The sequence below is a fragment of the Euleptes europaea genome, chromosome 6 (genome assembly GCF_029931775.1).
Source record: "Euleptes europaea isolate rEulEur1 chromosome 6, rEulEur1.hap1, whole genome shotgun sequence".
NCBI classification, from domain to species: domain Eukaryota; kingdom Metazoa; phylum Chordata; class Lepidosauria; order Squamata; family Sphaerodactylidae; genus Euleptes; species Euleptes europaea.
Window position 1 is genome coordinate 72000439 of NC_079317.1, and position 20545 is coordinate 72020983.

The 20545-nt window shown below is 41.2% G+C and overlaps 1 protein-coding gene across 2 annotated transcripts in view; it reads left to right on the forward strand.

Annotated features, from left to right (window-relative positions):
- The window catches only part of NAV2 (neuron navigator 2), a 310894-nt gene that overhangs the window by 188427 nt on the left and 101922 nt on the right, over positions 1-20545 (forward strand). For both annotated transcript variants that reach the window (XM_056852251.1, XM_056852253.1), the window contains one exon: positions 10315-10437. In XM_056852251.1, coding sequence (XP_056708229.1) covers positions 10315-10437 — 123 coding nt within the window. The remainder of the gene's footprint in view (positions 1-10314; positions 10438-20545) is intronic.

Sequence of the window (20545 nt, forward strand, 5' to 3'; positions counted from 1 at the left end):
ACTATATAAAAAAAACTTTATGCTTAATAACAAGGCTGTTAACAATTTTATTGCTTTTTGTTACCGTATGTTTATGCTTCACTGTTTGTTTTTAACTTAGTTGCCTTAAACAGGTGAAGAGGTGGCCTATCCATTTCATAAGTACATAATAAAATAGCTTAAAACATCAAACAAACATTTTCATCTGAAGCAATGGCAAAAAACCCCTAGAAGTATGATAAATAAACCCTGCAGTCAGCTCAATAGCTTGAAAAAAGAAAAAAAAGGCAAGTGTCTTGTTGAAGAAAATCAGAGACAAACAGACTTTCCAAGGCAGCCCATTGGAGTCACAGCAGTTCTCACGTCTTTTAATGAAGGTGTTTTGAGCGCCTTCCTTAATTATCTTATTACATTTCTACCCCACTCTCCCCAACCCGAAGGTCGGGCTCAGAGCAGCTGAGCCCAACCTTCAAATGGACCATCTTAGGTGAAGACACGTGTTATTATTATCAGAGGGCCAAACTAGACATGCTGCTGGAAAATCCACAAACATATTTCCCCAAATCTTGGGTTGCATCCAGACTAAGTTTTCCATCAATGGAATGGAACTTCCTGCCTCTCCTCTCTCAGAGCAGCCCTCTGATCTCTGTGCAGTGCTGTTTCTAGGGGAGATGGGCACCCTGTGGAACAATAGGTGGTGCACCAGGAAGGGGGAATCAGTGGGAATTGCCAAGTGAGTCTGGCTCCAGCCCCTTATATCCAGGAGGCCTCTGTGGAACTAAAACGTTTTTAAAGTTTTTTTTCCAATTGAAATTGAGATGATGAATGGTTCAAACTGAACTGCTGTTTTTTGTTTTTTTTAAAGCTGTGTGTGGGTAGAACTGCACTGCCAAGAGGAGATGGTTTAATCCACTGTTGAAGAAGAGGAGGAGGAGGAAGAGGAAGAGGAGTTGGTTATTATATGCCGACTTTCTCTACCACTTTCTCTACCAGCTTACAATCACCTTCCCTTCCCCTCCCCACAACAGACACCCTGTGAGGTGGGTAAGGCTGAGAGAGTGTGACTTGCCCAAGGTCACCCAGCTGGCTTCACGTGTATGAGTAGGGAAACAAGTCCAGTTCGCAAGATTAGCCTCCGCCGCTCATGTGCAGGAGTGGGGAATCAAACCTGGTTCTCCAGATCAGACTCCACCGCTCCAAACCACCGCTCTTAACCACTACACTTATCTGATAAAAATAGCCCCCTTTTAACCCAAGGAGTGGACAACATGATATTCACCGTCACTTTGTGTGTTTTAGGGATGCCAGTCTCCTGGTGGGGGTCCCCCAGAATTACAGCTCATCTCCAGACTACAGACATCATTTGGGGAGGGGCTGTGGCTCAGTGATAGAGCATCTGCTTGGCATGCAGAAGGTCCCAGGTTCAGTCCCTGGCATCTCCAGTCAAAGGTACTAGGCAGGTAGTTGATGTGAAAGACCCCTGCCTGAGACCCTGAAGAGCTGCTGCTGAGTAGGCAATACGGACTTTGATGGGCCAAAGGTCTGATTCAGTAGAAGGCAGCTTCATGGGTTCAGTTCCCCTGGACAAAATGGGTGCTTTGGAGGGTGGACTCTATGGAATTGCACCTCACTGAGGTCCCTGTTCTCCGCAGGTTCCATCCCCAAATCTCCAGGAGTTTCCCAGACTGGATCTGGTAGCCCTGCTGCCCCATCCCCTGCCAGTGGCCGTGGTGGTGGTGGGGAACCTGGCAACCCTAATTTTGTCACTCCTGTCCCTTGCAAGATTAATAACAGCGCAACAGAGAAATTAAACTCCTCTTCTTTGCACACCATGGCTTCTAAACTGACTAGGGAGACCCCATGGCTGTTATTTGATTTTATAAACACCAGAAAGCTAGCTCTGTACACTGATCTCCCATTCTTTCCTCTAGTTTGTCCCTCAACAGGTGCTGTTGTGTATGTGAACACTGCAGCCCCGTAAAGTCTTAAAGGGCAAAGTCAACAACTTGAATTGCTCCTAGATATTTGTTGCAGAACAGCAGCCAAAGTTTGGGCGGCTAAATTGAGGCCTGTTAATTGATACTCCCTGATCTCGTTGAGGAACTCTTCAGTGACTGTGTGAAAAATATTACTCTGGCATCCTAAAAATATCACACTTGGAAGGATTTTGGGGCACTGTACAAATGGTTTGAGCCCACAGCAGCTGGCAAAATGAAAAAGGTTCAAAAGTTTTAGTTACCAAGGAAACTCAGAAGCAGTTGGTTTGGGCCAGTAAACTAGGAACTAGAGGTGGACACTTTTTTGTTGTTTTGCCCAGAAAAGCATACAAGGTCGGATTTCCATTTGTACTAATCCCTTTTAATGCTCTTAATAACAATTGAGTAAATTACGTTTGCACACTGAAAATGAGTGTAGAAAATGAATTAGATGGGCTTTTTTCTTGTTGCAGAATAGCACAGTTATTGAGTTAGTCTTGAGAGATAATCTGAGAGAAAACAAACCCAGGAATTCTTTTAATTGGTGGTTCATAATGAAGTTGTTTCTTAACTAGATGTCTTCACTCAGGTCTAGAAATGGCAGTCATCTCCATCTGCTACAATTAAATGGTAGGTCTTCAGTATGCAGATTTGCAGAGATGTCACAAAGTTCAAGGAGTCCTAAAGCTTAATCAAAATCCTTCAGCTGTGTCTAGTACAGTGTTCTAGTCCTTTGGGATTATTGATATTTGTTGTCATATTTGTATCCCACTCTTCCTCAGAGAAGTCCAGAGCAGTGTACATTCACTTTAGGGGAAAGAATGTGTCTCTGTGGAACAGCATGTAGAAAGTCCCAGGTTCAATCCCTGGCATCTGCAGTTAAAGGGACTGGGCAAGTAGGTGTTGTGAAAGACCTCTGCCTGAGACCCTGGAGAGCTGCTGCCAGTCTGAGTAGACAGTACTGACTTTGATGGACCAAGGATCTGATTCAGTATAAGGCAGCTTCATGTGTTCATTTGCTTGGCATGCAGAAGGTTCTAGGTTCAATCCCTGGCATCTCCAGTTAAAAAGATCAGGTAGTAGGTGATGTGAAAGACCTCTGACTGAGACCCTGGAGGGCCGCTGCCAGTCTGAGTAGATTCTACTGACCTTGATGGACCAACGGTTTGATTCAGTGTAAGGCAGCCTCATGGCTTAAGTCATACCATTCTTACAGCAACCCTTTGAGAGAGGTTTGTGATTTACATATTGCAAAGTCTGTGTGTCTTCCACATAGGCTTTCAACAGACATGTTCTGCCAGATAGTTCTGTTCTGATAGTTCCCCTGAGAATTGCCAATGTATGAGTGAACCTCATTCAGATGAGAACTTCAGCATGCGCTGTGAAGGTGCTTCAGCCTCTCCCCCCACCCCCCAGGCACTGTTTTCCTGACCTGAAATGGGAGCCAGTATTTGCCCATTAAGGAAACTTACCTGTACTATATGTATGTTTCCTCAGTGGGGCAAAGAGCAGCTCAATACAGCCATTTCAGGCTGGGGAAAATGGTGCAGGGCAGAGGCACAACATTTCCATTTTCTTCTCATTAGTGTACCATCTATGTAGGTTTGGGTGAGCAAATGCATTGCTTGTACATGCTGCAGGCTGGGATGGACAGATTACCTACAAAAACTAGGACTTTTCCTCCAGTCTGCTTGAAATTTGGCACAGATAATCCCTTTCTTCCCAGTTGGTTCTTTGAACCTTTGTGGGACTAACCCAATTCAATCACCAGAAGATGCTTAAACTGCTGGAACTAGACCAAAACCAAAAATATGCATGGCTGGGTATAAGAAATCAATCATTACTTTTTGGTACCAAGGCAATTTCAGCAGTTCTAGTTGTGTGTGTGTGTGTTAAGTGCCGTCAAGTCGCCTCCAACTCATGGTGACCCTATGAATGAAAGTCCTCCAAAATGTCCTATCCTTGACAGCCTTGCTCAGATCTTGCAAATTGAATGCTGTGGCTTCCTTTATTGAGTCAATCCATCTCCTGTTGGGTCTTCCTCTTTTCCTGCTGCCCTCAACTTTTCCTAGCATGACTGTCTTTTCCAGTGACTCTTGTCATCTCATGACGTGACCAAAATACGATAGCCTCGGTTTAGTCATTTTAGCTTCTAGGGTCAGGCTTGATTTGATCAAGTTCTAGTTAGTGACACTGAAGTTGCAAGGTTGAGGCTGATCTTGGTGAATGTAATTGTCAGTGATGTCCAGAAAGGCTGAGATGAAGGGTCACAAAGCTCTCCACCAATCAAAAACACAGTAAAAGTGGAGCCATTGTGACGTTTGGGTAGGTCAGAATGCATTTGGTATTTACTTTTTCCAACCAATAGAAGAATATCTGCCTATTACATATATTGTTATACATAATTGGTTATACATATAAGGATATATATTACGCCCTACTTAAAAAATCCACCACCCACCACAGTGCCCATCACCAATGGACTTCCGATGGGGTGTGTTGACTAATAAAAAAAAAATCACATTGTTATACATTGATTAAAATCACCTTATACTATAATTCGTTAACTATATTTTTAAAATCCGTTTTTGCCGATTTATCCCAGTATGCAGCGGCCTTTGACCACATAATTTTAAATTCCTCCCTATCTTTACCATGTAAGGATACTGTAATTTTGGCCATCCGCATATACAACCATAATTTTTCTCTCCATTCTCTAATTGAAGGTTTAATCGTTTGCTTCCACTTTTTTGCAATTATAATCCTAGCTGCTGCAAAACTATATTGACATATGACTCTATCACCTTTATCCAATTCTCTATTTGGAATACCCAATAAGCAAAAAGCGGGATCTCGCTTAATTTTTACTTTAATAAGATTATTAGTTTCATTCGTAACTAATTGCCAAAATCTCCTAATTTTTTTACAAAACCACCAACTATGCATAAACGTGCCTATATCAATACCACATTTCCAACATAACGCTTTGTCATCTTTTTTCATTTTACTTAATAAAACCGGGGTTATATACCATCTATAAAACATTTTATATAAATTTTCTCTTATTTCATTCGAACTAGTAAACCTAAATTCATTTTTCCAAAGCTTTTCCCAAATTTCCAAATCAATATTATATCCTAAATCTCTCATCCATTTCAACATGACTGGTTTGATCCTTTCTTGTTCTAAGTTCAATTCTATAAGTATTTTATAAATCCTACCAATCAATCCTTTATTACCTTTCAATAATACTATCTCAAAGTTAGATTTAGTATGATTAAATCCCAATCTATTATCTTTAATAAAAACATCATTTAGTTTATAATACATAAACCAGTCTTTTAGTTGAAGTTCTTCACGCGTTTTCAATATCCATGTCCCATCTCTATGTTCTATCAATTCTCTATAGATATCACAGTCCAAATTTAGATGTGCACCTCTTCGCATAAAAGCTTCTATAGGGTTTATCCAACCGGGAGTTTTACTTTCTAAAGCATCTTTATATTTATTCCATACTTGTAATAAGTTTTTCCTGATAATATTAGAATTAAATTCCTTATTCACTTTCTGTTTCTCATACCATAAATACGCATGCCACCCGAATCGTAGTTTATATCCTTCTAATTCTAATAACTTAGGATTCTCCAAGAGAATCCAATCTTTAATCCAGGTGAAACATGCCGCTTGGTAATACATTTTTAAATCTGGTAATCCTAATCCTCCCGTCTCCCTTAATTCTATTAAATTATTATATGCAATCCTATGTCTCTCTTTACCCCAAAGGAATCTCAAAATATCTTTTTTCCATTCCTCAAATATCTGTACCCCTGTCACTATTGGTAAATTTTGAAACAGAAAAAGCATCTTAGGCAGTAACATCATTTTAATTACTGATATTCTTCCCCAAAGTGATAAAGGAACCTTTTCCCAACTTATCAGATCTTTTTTTATTTGTTGCCATTGTTTCACATAGTTGTCCTGAAATAAATTAAGGTTATTATTTGATAACCATATACCTAAATATTTAACTTTATGTTCAATATTGAGTCCCGACAATATATGTTTTTATATGAACAGTGTAATAACAGAACTGTACGCTCTATGTATTTTTTTTTTTATTTTATTACTATGTATATATTTTTCTTTTTTTTTCTTTTTTTTGGATTTATTATAAAAATCAATAAAAAAATTATAAAAAAAAAAAAAGAATATCTGCCTATTAGACATGGGCAGTTGATGCAGAAAAATACGCAGAAGCTTGAAAGGCTATTCAGCCATTCATCCGCTTACCCTGTTTCCCTGTAATGTAGAAACTGGTTCTGACTAGCTAAAGACTACCCTCATTCATTGCAAGCATGATTGAACCAACATGAAGCGCTTTGAAGACTCATTGATTTCAATGATTTAGAACCAAGTTAGACACAGTGTGCATGTATGGGGGAAATCCATGTGTATTTCTACCCAGGTCCACCAAGTCACATCTAAAGTCTAGTGGGGTCTATTTTTTTAACAAAAATTGAAGATGCAGGCAAGGGGTGGGGGACTAAAGCTTTACCACTCCCTTGTGTTACCCTGCTTAGCTTTGTGATTTTCAGCACTTGTCTTCCAGCCCAATTCCAATGCCTTATAAATATGCATGCCCCCTCCCCCTTCTGGTTTGGACCTTAAGCATGTGTTTAGTTACCCCATCGACATCAACAGGGCCTGGACATGCTTAACTTGGCTGGGGTGGGCTTCACTTGTTAGGTGTATACTTAAGATTTTTGAAGCTTCCATCTGAAAAACTTCAAGTTGTGAATGCAACACATATCGATCCACATCAGAGATCTGGGGTTGGCGGGGGCTCCTTGGTGAACATACCTTCAGTGGCAAAACTCAGGTTTGTTGCTGTAGTATATATGGACTTTCTACAAAAGACAGGATGTGAAATCAACCCAAATCTCCGTTCGGAACCCCCTGGTTTAATTATCTGCTCTTAAATTCCTGTACTTCCTTACATAATTTCTGTATTTTCTTCTTTTACTTTAGAGGTGTTTTTTTGTTTTTTTTGTAAACTCACCCCCCCAAAAAAAACTGTTATAAAGAAAGACTTGAGGCAAGTTTTCTGCTAGCAGTGCCATTGAAACTAGGCTCCTTGTTTATGCAGTTGAGAGGAAAGTATTGTGTCTTGTCCCCAGGGACAAAGAAGAACTGAGAATAGCCCTGTCCCTAGTTTTAACTAGCTTAGCAACCTCTTTGTGGAATCCCCAAGGGGCAATTGGCTATTGTTCTTGATCCCAATAGAGACTAACAAAGCTAACTTACACCCATTGCACTTTTTCCCTTTCCTTCCTGCTGCATGTGAAGTTTAATAATTAAGTCAGGCTTCACAGTCAGGTTTTATCTGTTTCTGCTGACAGTGTAATAGAAGTCATTCAGAAAGTCAGGAATGGGCTTAGTGCTTCTCTGGTCTAAGAATTTTTTCAACCATTGGCAGATTATCAATGTAAGAGTAATAACGTTTGCATTGCCCACGTGATAGGAAGGCTTTGTCTCTTCTCGGCAAAGATGATTCTTGGGAAGAAAAGTCAGTGAATGGCAATGAACTTTGTAACGCTGAAGGGCATTTTCAGGCTGTTTTAGAACTGCAACAGAAGACTGGAAAGGGAATAGATTTTCTGTTCACAGCTAAGTAAAGTATACTATTTTTCTGAACTTTGATCAAAGCTGTCTACTTTTTAAAATTTATGTATTTGTTGCTCGGTTGGATTAAGTTGTGAAACTATTTAAAAACGAGGAGAGAGAAGTACAGGCTTTTTCGGGGAGGGGGAGACTGATTCTATCCATACTGGGTTTGAAAACTGTCAAAAGTATTTTTTTTTTAAAATGTACATTTATAGGCTTATACATTCAGTCTATAGTTTAAATGAAAGAATAAGGTCAGTGATTCTTGACACATACTTAATTTGTGTGTGTCTGTGTATGAGATTTTTTGTTCGCTTTGCAATTTAAAAGTTAATTTAGAGAAAACATGGGTTGCTCTCAGAATAACTGTTTTTTATTAACTCTTTAGTGTGTATAAATGAAGGATGATATTAATAATTTGCTATAATAAAACAACCACCAAACAAGATAATGTACTGTGGCATTTTTTTATAAAAACATTTGAAATGTGTCATGGTTTCTTTAATGAACTTAATTGTTTTCTTTGAAGTTGTTTTTAAGAGGAGGTACTCGTATGAAAAACTCCAGTGTGTTATCTGTCATTTACAGCACACTTCTAAGCAGTATAGCATATTATTGACTTCAGTGGACATAGAAGGATATAACTCTGATTAGGATTGTGCTGCTACGCTGCAGACCTATGCAGAGTTACTCCAGTCTAAATCCATTGATTTCAGTGGATTGAGACGGGAGTAGCTCTGCATAGGATTGCACTGTTAATGTGGCAGCTTTAGTTTGGATTAGTTCTTCTAATCTCTGCCCTTGCATGATGATATATTTGTGGTCCATGTTCAGACAGTGGTTGATGCCGCTGTCCGGTGCAGCAGGCCTCAGCCTATCTAGCACATCATGACATCCCCCCATTCATTTCATACCATCTGTAATCTGTAATTTTCCCAGGAGTTCCTCTCTTAGCTTTGCAATCAACCACCAAATTCCAGTGGCAGTCTTAGCCATAATCTGTTTGGTTCACAGAGTTCCTATTGGTTAGTGCTAAACAATAATCAGGAGACTTAATTTCAGAGGGGAGCCATGTTGGTCTACAGTAGAAGAGCTAGATTTGAGTTCAGTAGCACCTTAGAGACCAACAAGATTTCAGGTTATAAGCTTTCGAGAGTCAAAGCTCTCGTTGTCAGATACCTTAAGTATGCGTACACCTGTCAGTGAAAGGCTTCATTTTTGCTTCAGTCTCTCTTATTCTTTGGGAATTACAATAAACTGCTATCTCCACCCAAGAGATTAAACTATGGCTCTTTGAATAATGTTTTAGAGAGCAGTTTTCTTCTTGAAGGTTAGAACTGAGCCCCAGTTCTGCCAAGGCTGAGCAGCTTACTGTTAATGACATTTGGATGTTGTTGGTCCTAAAGCAACAATATCCTAGTTCTGTATTCCCAGAAGCTTCTCAATACGTCAAAAAGTAGTTTCGGAGCCAAATTGCATTTTGCAGCACAGCCCAAACTCCCTGGTGACTGATCATGTTCTACAGTGAAATCATGAAGTCAGTGCCATGGAGCAATAAGGGATTCATAGTTATAAAGAACATGAACTTGGGAAACATTACATTGGGGGTGGCAGGACACAGAACAAAAGTGCTTTCCAGAAGATTGTCTCCGAGTAGCTGTTTGGCTATGGTTGATGAAGTATCAGTGCAATAAAATGTATGAAACACGAAGGGCATCTCATTGCTCGTCCAAGTACCATAGCTATCAGCTGGGGCATGGCATAAAAAAACCAAAAGATACTCGTAACATCAAGAGGGCGTTTGTCTCTCTCTCCCTCCCTGCAACTTGAAATGAGTTTATTTTCCTGATGAGTGAATCTGTGGGTAAAATGTCCACTGCACTTTGACTGAAATGAGATAGGTCAGCTTCTGGGCACCAGAAAAATTACTTGATGGAACAAATTTGGCCCACAGTTGGCATCCCTGCTTTAATTTAGGCTATCGTGTTTTTATATCATTGTTCTTTCATTATGTGATGCAGTTGTATTGCACTGTGCATTGTAAGTGTTATACTGATCTTTGTTGCATTGTTCTTATAACTCTGTCATCCACCTTGAGTCTTGATGGGAAAGGCAGGTGCTAAATGAAGTAAATAAATAGATGGAACAAGAAATAAGCCAAGGGAAAAACTGTTGTTAAAGTTGTTCCAAAAATATCTAAACTGATATTTCAAAGACACATAACCGTTTCTAGAAGGCTGTGCTCTAAACAAAAGGAGGTACAAAATGACTAGCAGGGGAAATAGGTTTTCAGCTGATATTTAGCAAATCCACACTGTATACAATGTTTACCAGGATGAAAATGTACTCTGTACCCTTCTGATTTTGAGGATGAATTAGAAGTCTATACATTAAGCAAAATCACACCAACCCATTCTTTGGTGGAGGACTTTGCCATGCTTTCAACATGCCAATTAAACAAAAGAAAAGATAAAATAATTTGAACTGAAATATATAGCCAATGCAACAAATACTTAAAAACTCTGACATGAATGAATGTTAATCCTTTGTATTATAATTTTAATCCATGCTCAACATGGATTGCTTGGAGATGTGGATTATGCATTACGTGTAGATGCCATATCCTGAGCCAGGTGTTTGTGCTTGTTTGTTGTTTTAGTAATCTTGCTTTTCTGCTGTTTTCTGGTTTTTTAAGGTACATGACTGATGGTGGGCTGGGCCTTTACACTAGAAGATTAAATAGACTTCCTGATGGAATGGCTGTTGTACGGGAAACTCTGCAACGCAACACCTCACTTGGCCTGGGGGACGCTGACAGGTAAGCCTGCATCTGCCTTTTTACAGCTTTGTATTCCCTTGCAGACACCAAGGGACACAGGCTGTGACAGCAGAGCCAAACTCTGATTTTAATCGTTCAGGTACTTGGTAATAAAATAAGAGCCAAACCAAAGTAAATAAAATGTTATCTCCCTGGGTCTAGAAACTATGAACAATAACAAGTGTAGAGTGGAATAAAACTTTGATCTGAAGGCAGACAGCTACTGTAGCAGCCCTGATGGTTTCTAGATGCAACTTAAGAATGTAACATTAAATTCCTGCGAACAATTAATATCCCATACAAAGGATCATTTGCATATTATGTACTCGCATCTCTTCACAAGGCTCCTTCATTGAGGCTGATGAGACCCCAGCTCAATAACAGCTGTGGAAGTGGCTTGGAGTGTAATGCACTGTATGGTATAGCATGATCCTTTCAGTGGTGCGCAAGGGGAAACATAAACAGACTTAGCACCGTTCTGCTTGCACAGGCTCTTGTGCTACACCTATAGCACTGTTCTCCCTATTTATTATAGTGCCCAGAAATTGATTGCCTAGCAACTTTTGAAAATAGAAACACAAGTGGGGATATAGTAAGTTTGACTTAGTACAAACAGCTACTGCGGTCTTTGGGAGGGGGCATGTAGTTTTGTTCTGAATCCAGCACATTTGCAGAAAGGAGAAGCGTAGAACAGTGCTCACTGTGGATAAAAGGACCTTTACTTTGCTCTCCTATGACGTGAGGGATACTCTAATTCAGTGATTCCATGGAAGCCAATACTTACATTTCGTTCATATGTGGCTGTCTGCCTTTCTAACTGATGCCAAATTGTAAACCGACTCAGGCTTTACACAGCAGTTGGCTATACCCAAAAATACTGTTCTCAGAGTTGTCACTGTCATTTTTGAAAGAGGAGAATGTATGTAAATGTTTGTATGGATTTTGTTGTATTTTTTTTTGTAAGCTGCCCTGGAGGCCATTGGTGCAAAGTATATGCAGTAAATAAATAAATGTGCAAGTCTCACAGAAAAAGCACACAATAAATGGTATGTGGCAATCTAAAAAAACCAACCCCCTAATAAGTAATCAAGGACAAAATGGACTTGTTTGGTACTACCTCTCCTTCTGGGTCAAAAGTTTGGAAGAGGGGGCACACAGTCTGGTGATGAAGATGGGAGTGCCCCTACTATGCTCCACAATTAGGTGGCATCTAGGAGGGCTTTCAGTGAGGATCTCCTGGCAATGAGACTGCCTACATAGTGTGGGAACAAGCCCCCAGACTGCTGCCTCCCTTGAGTTTTAATAGGAATATTTGTCCCCTTTCGGAATCATGCAACTTTATCCTTGCGAGTTCAACACGCTGCAATAACTGAAATGGTTTCCTAGTATTTCTGCTGTAGAGCGGTACCTATTAAAACATACTCGTTGAAATTTACCAGAGAAACATTAATAATCTAGACCAGTGACCTTTCACCTTTCCAAACCCAGCTGGCTGTAGTACAGCTGCCAGTCCCGATTGTAAAACGTAACATGTAGTTTGGCCCTTGGGTGATTTTGCTGGAGATGCCAGGAACTAAAGCATGGTCCTCGTGCACACTAGCACTCTAGCACGGAACCCTCTCATAATACCAGATTATTGCTTTAAACCCAAGTTACTAGTATGTGGGGGTTTTTACATTCCCTAAAGGGTTTTTTATTTCCATTATAAATCTATTTCAGTTTTATGAGAATTGTATCACACTATCAGGGGTGGGTGTGGGTGCACACATTAGCTGTTTGTAAAAGGGCTTGCTCACCTAGCCCATACATTTAGTGAAAGAAAGATTTCTCCGCAGTTCTTACAGCTGGAATGTAAGCAGACAAGAAGGACAGTTGTTATCTCCTTCTGGTAAGAACTCAAATACGGAGGAGGAAAAAGACAATACAAACCTTGAAGTCTAGATCAGTGATGTTGATTCAGCAGCACGGAGTGCACATGAGTGCACGTAGTCCCAGATAAGAGGTTTTATTGTAATTGGGACTAAAGCTGTTCTGGTTAGGCGGGGAGGGGGGGAATCCTGCTGTAAACAAGGTGAATTTGTATGATTTGAACACTTTAACTATATTTTGAAATTATACCTCTTGAAATACCTAGCACCTATTTCACTTCCTGTAAAAGTTTAGGTTCAAGATACGGGATACCAAAATCAGCTCACCTTATAGTCACAAGCTGCATTGGTAATATAACCATATCCTAGGCACATAAGTTTTATAGTTGACTTGTGTGTGTACTTCTCATGCCACCAGTTGGGCTGTCAACCTCCGGGTGCTGGCTGGAGACCCTTTGGGACCTACATCATGCCAGAATACACATTTTAAAGTGGGTGAAGCTGAATGCCACTGGCTACAGATAGCCCAACATTGAATGCACATGTCTTTTTAAAAAGAAAAAAAGAAAAGCTTATTGCTGATATACACACAGTTGAGTTTGCTATATTTGCAGATGCTGGGATGACTTTGATATCTCATTAGCCAGAGATAGCAGGGAAGGTTGTCCATATTAACTATATTAGCATCAAACATCAACCTTACAAGATGTATTTTCCCCTGAAGCAGAACAAGAGATCTGACGAGGAAAATTAATTTAATGCCTGATTGCTGGGCTAATGGAGATCATCATATAAACAGCTGAGCTTACTGGTTTTTGCGTTTTGTTCGCGCACAGTCATGCACATCATTCACAATCCCTTCTAATTTAGAGATGTTGGGTTTTATTTTAGAAGGCTAGGAAGTAGCCAAAAATAATTGCACTCTTAAATTATTGACAGTGTTTGGCATACCCATCTGGTATTTGTACCTTATTTATTTCAACATCTCTTCGAAAAGCAACCTCTACTAGATAGTAAGAGAGACAAGGTACATATGTCTGAGTAACTGTAGAGTTCTAAGAACTTAGTTCCATTTTCCAAAGCTGGATTCTGAACGTCTTCACAAGGCCTGAGAACACTTGTTGGCCAGGAGCAGGTACAAAGAAGGTATCTGCTGGCAGCCCTAACCTGGATGGCCCTGGCTAGCCTGATCTTGTCAGATCTCAGAAGCTAAGCAGGGTCGGCCCTGGTTAGTACTTGGATGGGAATACCTGGGTCGCTATTCAGAGGAGGGCAATGGCAAACCACCTCTGTTAGTATCTTATCTTGAAAACCCTACAGAGTGGCCATAAGTCAGCTGTGACTTGACGACACTTTACACACACACACATCTGCTGGCAGAAAAACTCCAACCCACCAGCCAAATCTGCAGCGCAATAATTCCTGCCTTTTAATAGGGGGAAGCTGCCAGGAAGGGGGAAAGGAGGATGGCCCATCTAATAACATGGATCAGTAGGCATTTTAGGTCTGAGCAGGAGGTAAAAAGCCAAGCATGCAGGATAAAGCATACAGGATGTCATACACTACAGTGGATAGCTCATTAGCTGGTGGTGAAAACATCAGTCCAGGCAGACAGACAGTATACAACTTGTTTCCCTGTACGCAACGATATATGAAATGGTCTATACTGCATGCCGGCTACTCATATTTACCCAAAAGGAAGACAACACTCGTCATCTTAACTGACTCGTTATAACTTACATTAATCATGAAACTGCTTGCTTTGATAGCTTAGGAGGTACATGAATACCGTAACTGCTTTCAAAGTTAATATAAAGGAAAATATTTATGGCTAAATGTATGTGAGATGTGGTGAAACAACTCTTCTTTGTGCCAGCCATGTTTTAATGTATGTTTCTGAATGCTATGGTGAAAAAGTACAGCTCTGAAATCTTGTGAGTGTTTTGTGAGCTGGCATCAAGAGAAATGAACCATTGCTCCCTGTAAAGTTTATAGGAGCCAACCTTTTTTTACAGAAGTGACTGTGACTAAGAATTCTTCCGCACCAGATGTGCCCTGGGGAGAAATGTCTGCCTGATAAGCTATTACTATGGCCATTATCTATGCTTCTCCCCAGGACATGACACTTGATCTTGAATGGAGGAGACTTTGTCCTATGTGTCCTTTTGGGATGTTAATATCTGATAAAAAGCTTCTTTGTATTGATAAAAGATAAAGGCTTGATTGTGACTGTCTAGTAGTCCTTGCAAGGGGAGCTTGCTTTCTGTCTGAAGCCAGGAGACTGTGTGCCAAATTGTGGCGGTGTCCACAATTCCGACTCATGAAAGCCACTGTGATTTTAAAGAGGTTTAAAAATACCATGGGGCCTGATCTTGACAGGGTCTGTAGCACAGTGGTCTAAAGCACTCTTGCGCCTAGGGTTGCCAACCTCCAGGTACTGTATGAAACAATTTCATACAGCCTGACTATTTAGTATTTGTGCTTTAATTTTGCCAGACCTCCAGGTACTAGCTGGAGATCTCCTGCTATTACAACTGATCTCCGGCCGATAGAGATCACTTCACCTGGAGAAAATGGCCACTTTGGCAATTGGACTCTATGGCATTGAAGCCCCTCCCCTCCCCAAACCCCACCCTCCTCACGCTCTGCCCCCAAAAACTCCCGTCAGAGGTGAAGAGGAACCTGGCAACCCTACTTGTGCCCCTCCCTGTACCTTTTCAAGCATTGAAATGGCCACACATACCCCTCATGTGGCTGCTTCAGCACTTAAAAAGGCATGGGGGCGGGGAAACGGGAGCACCTCAGCCCTCTGTGCTGCAGGCCCAGTCAGGATTGGGCCACTGTGGCATTTTTAAACCTCTTTGAAACGGTGGTGGCATCCACAGGTCTGTGCTCCGTTTGATTGGGAGAAGCAGCAGTCAGGCATGAGGTTGAGCTTGAGTCATGCTGCTCCAGGTTTTGACTGAATACCCTTTCAATCAGAGGTGGAGTGCAAGTTATGCTTTGCTTGAATTCCGTGAGCTTGGTGTGCTTGGTGTTCTCAGAGTTATGCCCATGAGGTGGGATTTTTAAAAATAATTTTCTTCTAAACCGTTGCCTGCTTAAGCAGTGGCTTCGTGCCACAGTAAGCTAGTTCGTCTCTAAAGTACCGTAGCGCTTTGTGCTGCTGCAGACTGCCAGGGTCGCTCTTCTGGCATTTGTCTTCCAGTATTTGTTGACACCCAAGCTCTTGGAACAGATCATGTATCCAAAATTAGCCACCCACACTGTACTATATGAATATTTATAGTTGCTCTAATAGAAAAAGCAAAGGACCACTTCAGCGTTCAACCCCAGCAAATCCTACTCCTCAGCGATGTGGTCTGATTTGGGTTTTTTTTTTTATCAGCAAGCTCAGTGAGAAACCCTGCTCCCAAAGAAAGACACTAGTTATCCTTCAAAGCATGTATACAATTCTCCTGTATATAATTCTTCCACGGTCTTTGAATGATAAGGTTTAGCTTGAACATCAGATGCCAGAAGAACATCAAAGGAAATTTCCATCAGGGTTCTTTATAACATTTGATTTCTTTTATCCCAGAAAAAGACCACTAAGTTACGATTACAGGCACTATAACAATAGAAAACACTTTTTGTAGATTACATGTTAAAAATCATAATAGTGCCTCATATTGCGTAACATATGAACTTGTATCCTACTGCTTGTTTCCCACAATGGATACTTGTATTATCAGAGGAGTGGGGAGCAATTTGCACTGATTCCCTATTCCTACCGCGGATCCTCAGTTTGCTAGTAGGTTTGGCAGCCTCCAGGTATTAGCTGGAGATATCCTGCTATTACAACTGATCTCCAGCCGATAGAGATCAGTTCCCCTGGAGAAAATGGCCGCTTTGGCCATTGGACTCTATGGCATTAAAGTCCCTCCCCAAACCCCACCCTCCTCAGGCTCCACCCCAAAAACCTCCTGCCGGTGACAAAGAGGGGCCTGGCAATAGTTGCCAGATCTCCTGCTATTACAACTGATCTCCAGGCCATAGAGGTAAGTTCACCTGGAGAAAATGGCCACTTTGGCAATTGGACTCTATGGCATTGAAGTCCCTCCCCTCCGCCCCAAAAACCTCCCGCCGGTGGCGAAGAGGGACCTGGCAACCCTAGCTGTGATGCATGCACAAATTCAAAGCCAGGATAAACATATCTGATGCTTTTGCCTATTTCTTAAACCTAGTTTTTTTTAAAAAACTTAGTTTTAAAAGCCTATATCTTCAACCTAGTTTCTTTACATACAATAACTTAAAACTCTCAGGGCGAGTAGGGAATTGGATTTGCTTTCCAGCAGTAAGCAAACTTGGTGGATCCTTGGTGCTTTGCATGACAAACTGGAGAACATAAAGTGCATTCTGAAGCAAAGCAGACCCTGCTGTTTGGTTTTTCAATCTAATAGCAACAATGTCAACAATGTCTCAGAGTCTAGACTGATCTGCTTTAGGACCTTCTGAGCGTTGAGTTTACGTGTTAAGTTTATCTGTTCGGTTTCCAAAGTACAAAAGCTGATTTCATATGTTTGGACTTTTCATCGGCCTTGGATATTTGGTATGGCTATAAGAGGCATTTGCACATTGGAGCATACGTGTTCTATTTCGGGGTGGGTGGGGGGAATTCACATCCATTTTGAATTTTAATATTTTCTGCTGATATGGAATGCAAATGGTCTTCACTGAATCTGGTGCACTTCAGTGACAGGGGCCATTTATGCATGGCAATTTCAGTCTGAATTGCCCCGCATATTTTTGTTTAGTTTTGCACGAGGAATTGATGATTCAGACGCCACTGTGCAGCTGGAGCGCACAAGCCTTGCATTATTTGGAAGTCCTTTTAACGCGACCTTTTTGGTCAGCTCAGCCGCCGCTGTGAAGCATCTCCTACTGGTCCGGTGAATAATCACTGCTGCGGGTTGCTGTGATCACTCCTCTCCCCCTCCTACTTTCCGCCCACCCTACCGTCCACCCTGGTCTCCCCGCCCTCTTCCCTTTCCTAGCCGACCTTCCTAGCCATTTCATCAATTCTATAACAACCATGAGCTCCCCCCCCCCCGCGTGCCTTCCGGTGTGCACTCGCTCCAGAGCTCATGCTTGGCGAGAATGTGCCCCGAATACTCGTGTGTGGCACGACGCTTTCTTCGAGGAAGCAAATTGCGCTCCCCGTCCTTTTCGTTTTTGTTTTAACAGCTTACTGTTTCGATATATCTCAGTGCCTATATAGTGATCCAATAAAGCGGTTCATTGTCTAAAAGCCCGCTTTCCTGACCGTGGGAAGTCCTCTCACCCTCAATTTTTAAGTTCCCCCAAGCAGCGGGGAAAACTGTTGTGCTTTTCAGCGTACCCATGGCACTGAATCTGGATGTTGTTCTATGGAGGCGTCCCCCCATTTCACAGGCCATTTATGCATGGAAGGTTTTGCCATGGATTTGCCGCTCTCTAGGTGCACGTTTCTTCCATCCAAATTCTCAAAACTCTACCTACACAGGGGCTTATGTTTGAGTTTTAAGAGTTTGGATGGGGGAAATGTGCATCTTGGGAGCAGCAAATCCAAGGCAAAACCTCCCAGGAATACATGGCCACAATGATGAGTGCAAATTCAGCAATATGTTGATGTGGTTTTCTCTTTACGTGTTGAAGGACTTTCCAAATCATCGATGATCTGTAGAGGTCTTCCAATTGCTGAATCACCACATGGTGAAAAATATACACTTGGGGGAAGGCGGATCACAAGCGCGGGATTGCATCCCCCTTTAATAAAAGAATGGCATGATAAATCAAAGGAAGGACACCTGTACAGTGACTATGGGACATGGTTAAGGAGTAATTGTGGCTGTTATCTGTTACAGAGATGAAAATTAAGGAGGGAAGGAGAGGGGGGGAAGTTGATAGAAGTAGGTAAACCACCGACGATCTTTAGAGGCAGGGACGCCAATTCCATGAATCAAAACACGGGGAAATATAAAAATCTTTGGCTTGAAAAAGAGATACAGCGATATATCGCTATCTTTGCTCAAAATAAAGGGGGGGGGGAAGGACAGGAATATGGTTCGCCTCACCAGAATGCAAACCCCCCCCAGAACCAGTTGATTAAAAAAAGCTGATTAGACAAATCTATTCACGATAGTATTATCAATAGCTATTAGTCATAGTGGCTATATGAATAGGGTTGCCAACCTCCAGGTAGTGGAAAACAAATCAGACACCTCTATACACTTATCATAAGATGAGAAATTCAGTATAGGAATAGCTATGAGCAATGCCAACAATATTCTGGCTATATATTTACAGTACGTGGTAATATACCCACCAACAACATATATTCCCAACAAGTATATGGAAAAGAAATAAATACATATACTTGTTGGGAATATATGTTGTTGGTGGGTATATTACCACGTACTGTAAATATATAGCCAGAATATTGTTGGCATTGCTCATAGCTATTCCTATACTGAATCTCCAGGTAGTAGCTGGAGATCTCCTGCTATTACAACCGATCTCCAGTCGACAGAGATCAGTTCACCTGGAGAAAATGGCTGCTTTGGCAATAGGACTCTATGGCATTGAAGTCCCTCCCCAAACCTCACCCTCCTCAGGCTCCACCCTCAACACCTCCTGCAGGTGGCGAAGAGGGATCTGGCAACCCTATATATGAAACTCCATGTTCACAGGCAGTATACCATTACCAGGTAATGACAGGCAAATGCAGTGGAGGGCTATTGCTTGTTACATCGCTTGTGAGGGCCCTGGTGGCATCTGGCTGACAACTATGGGAGCCAAAATGCTAGACTAGGCAGATCTTTCATTGGACCCAGCAGGCCTCTTTTTATGGTCTTATATTCTGAGTAAACATATATAGGATTGGGCTGCATGTCTGGGTTAGCTTCCGCATGAGTACTGCATCTGTGTTGGAGGGCTTCAACTTGATCAGGGCTGACCTAGTCGGGCGTCTCACTGGTGTGGTTGGCTTTGGTGAATTCCTGATTAGAAGCTGCCAGTAAAGCAGTGGTTTTGTTTTTGCAAGGGAGATCATTTCTTGTGTGACTGATTTACATGCACTAAGTACGGCCTGCTGACCTTCTGGAAATCATCAGATTGCTGAAGGCTACACGGCTGTGTATCAGAACCTGAATAGTCAATGAATGACTTCAGAGGTCACAAGTGAACTCTGAATTTCTGACACGTAAGTAATAGCTGAGTAAAGGTTTACATGTAAAACAATTAAGCTCAACGCATTTTGATTCCTGCAGATCCTTTGGGGAAGGTCTCCCTTCGCTGCTCTCTACACTGAGAATCTGGTTTTATTTTCTTAATGCAGTTATCCTTCGTATTTCATCTTTCCTAATGATAATAAAAGAAATGGATAGAGAGACAGAAACAATGAGCTAGTTCTGTTTTCAGTACATTCATTCCCTTTTGCCTGTGCCCTTCTAGGGACTTACTGTTGTCTGAGCTAAATTTTCACAGCATTTCAATTTTTACTGGTTAGAAATCATTGTGAACTGTTTCTGGTTCCTACTTTTTATATGATTAAAATAAAAAGCAAAATAAAATAAATAAAATGTTGTGCCTTGATTAGAGGTCTTTTATGTGGACTGAGTTATTTGTGGCACGTGGGGCCTTTATCATAAATGACATTTAAAAAAAAAATATTTGCATAGACACATCACAGCATTTCTAAGTTCATACTTTAAAATTTGAATCTGAATGTGAAGACATTAAAAATTATATAATGTTTGGATAAAAAAAATAGACTATAGGAGGGAGGGAGAAACGATCCTTTGAAGGATAAATTACCAGTGACTTGAAATTACAGCCCAGCAAAGGAAGCAAGTGTGCTCCTAGTGAAATTTGGGGGCCTTGTTAGTCTGTGGGAGCAAAAACAAAAGGGAGTGTTGCGGCATTTTAAAGGCTTGCAGATTTATTGTGGCATTAGCTTTCATTGACTGGAGCCCACTTCATCAGAGGCAAATAGACTGGCATAGAGAAACAAAAAGTAAACAATGGGCTCAAAAGGCAATGAAATGCGAGATGTATCGCCTGTGACATACTATGCAAGGCATTACCTCTTGCATGACCCCGCTTGCTCACAGTTCTTTTTCTCTGTGCCAGTGTATATGTATTTGCCAATTGAGGACACTCAATTGCATGCAGGCAAGTTTATGCACCATAAATCTGTTAGTCATTGAAGTTCTTTAACT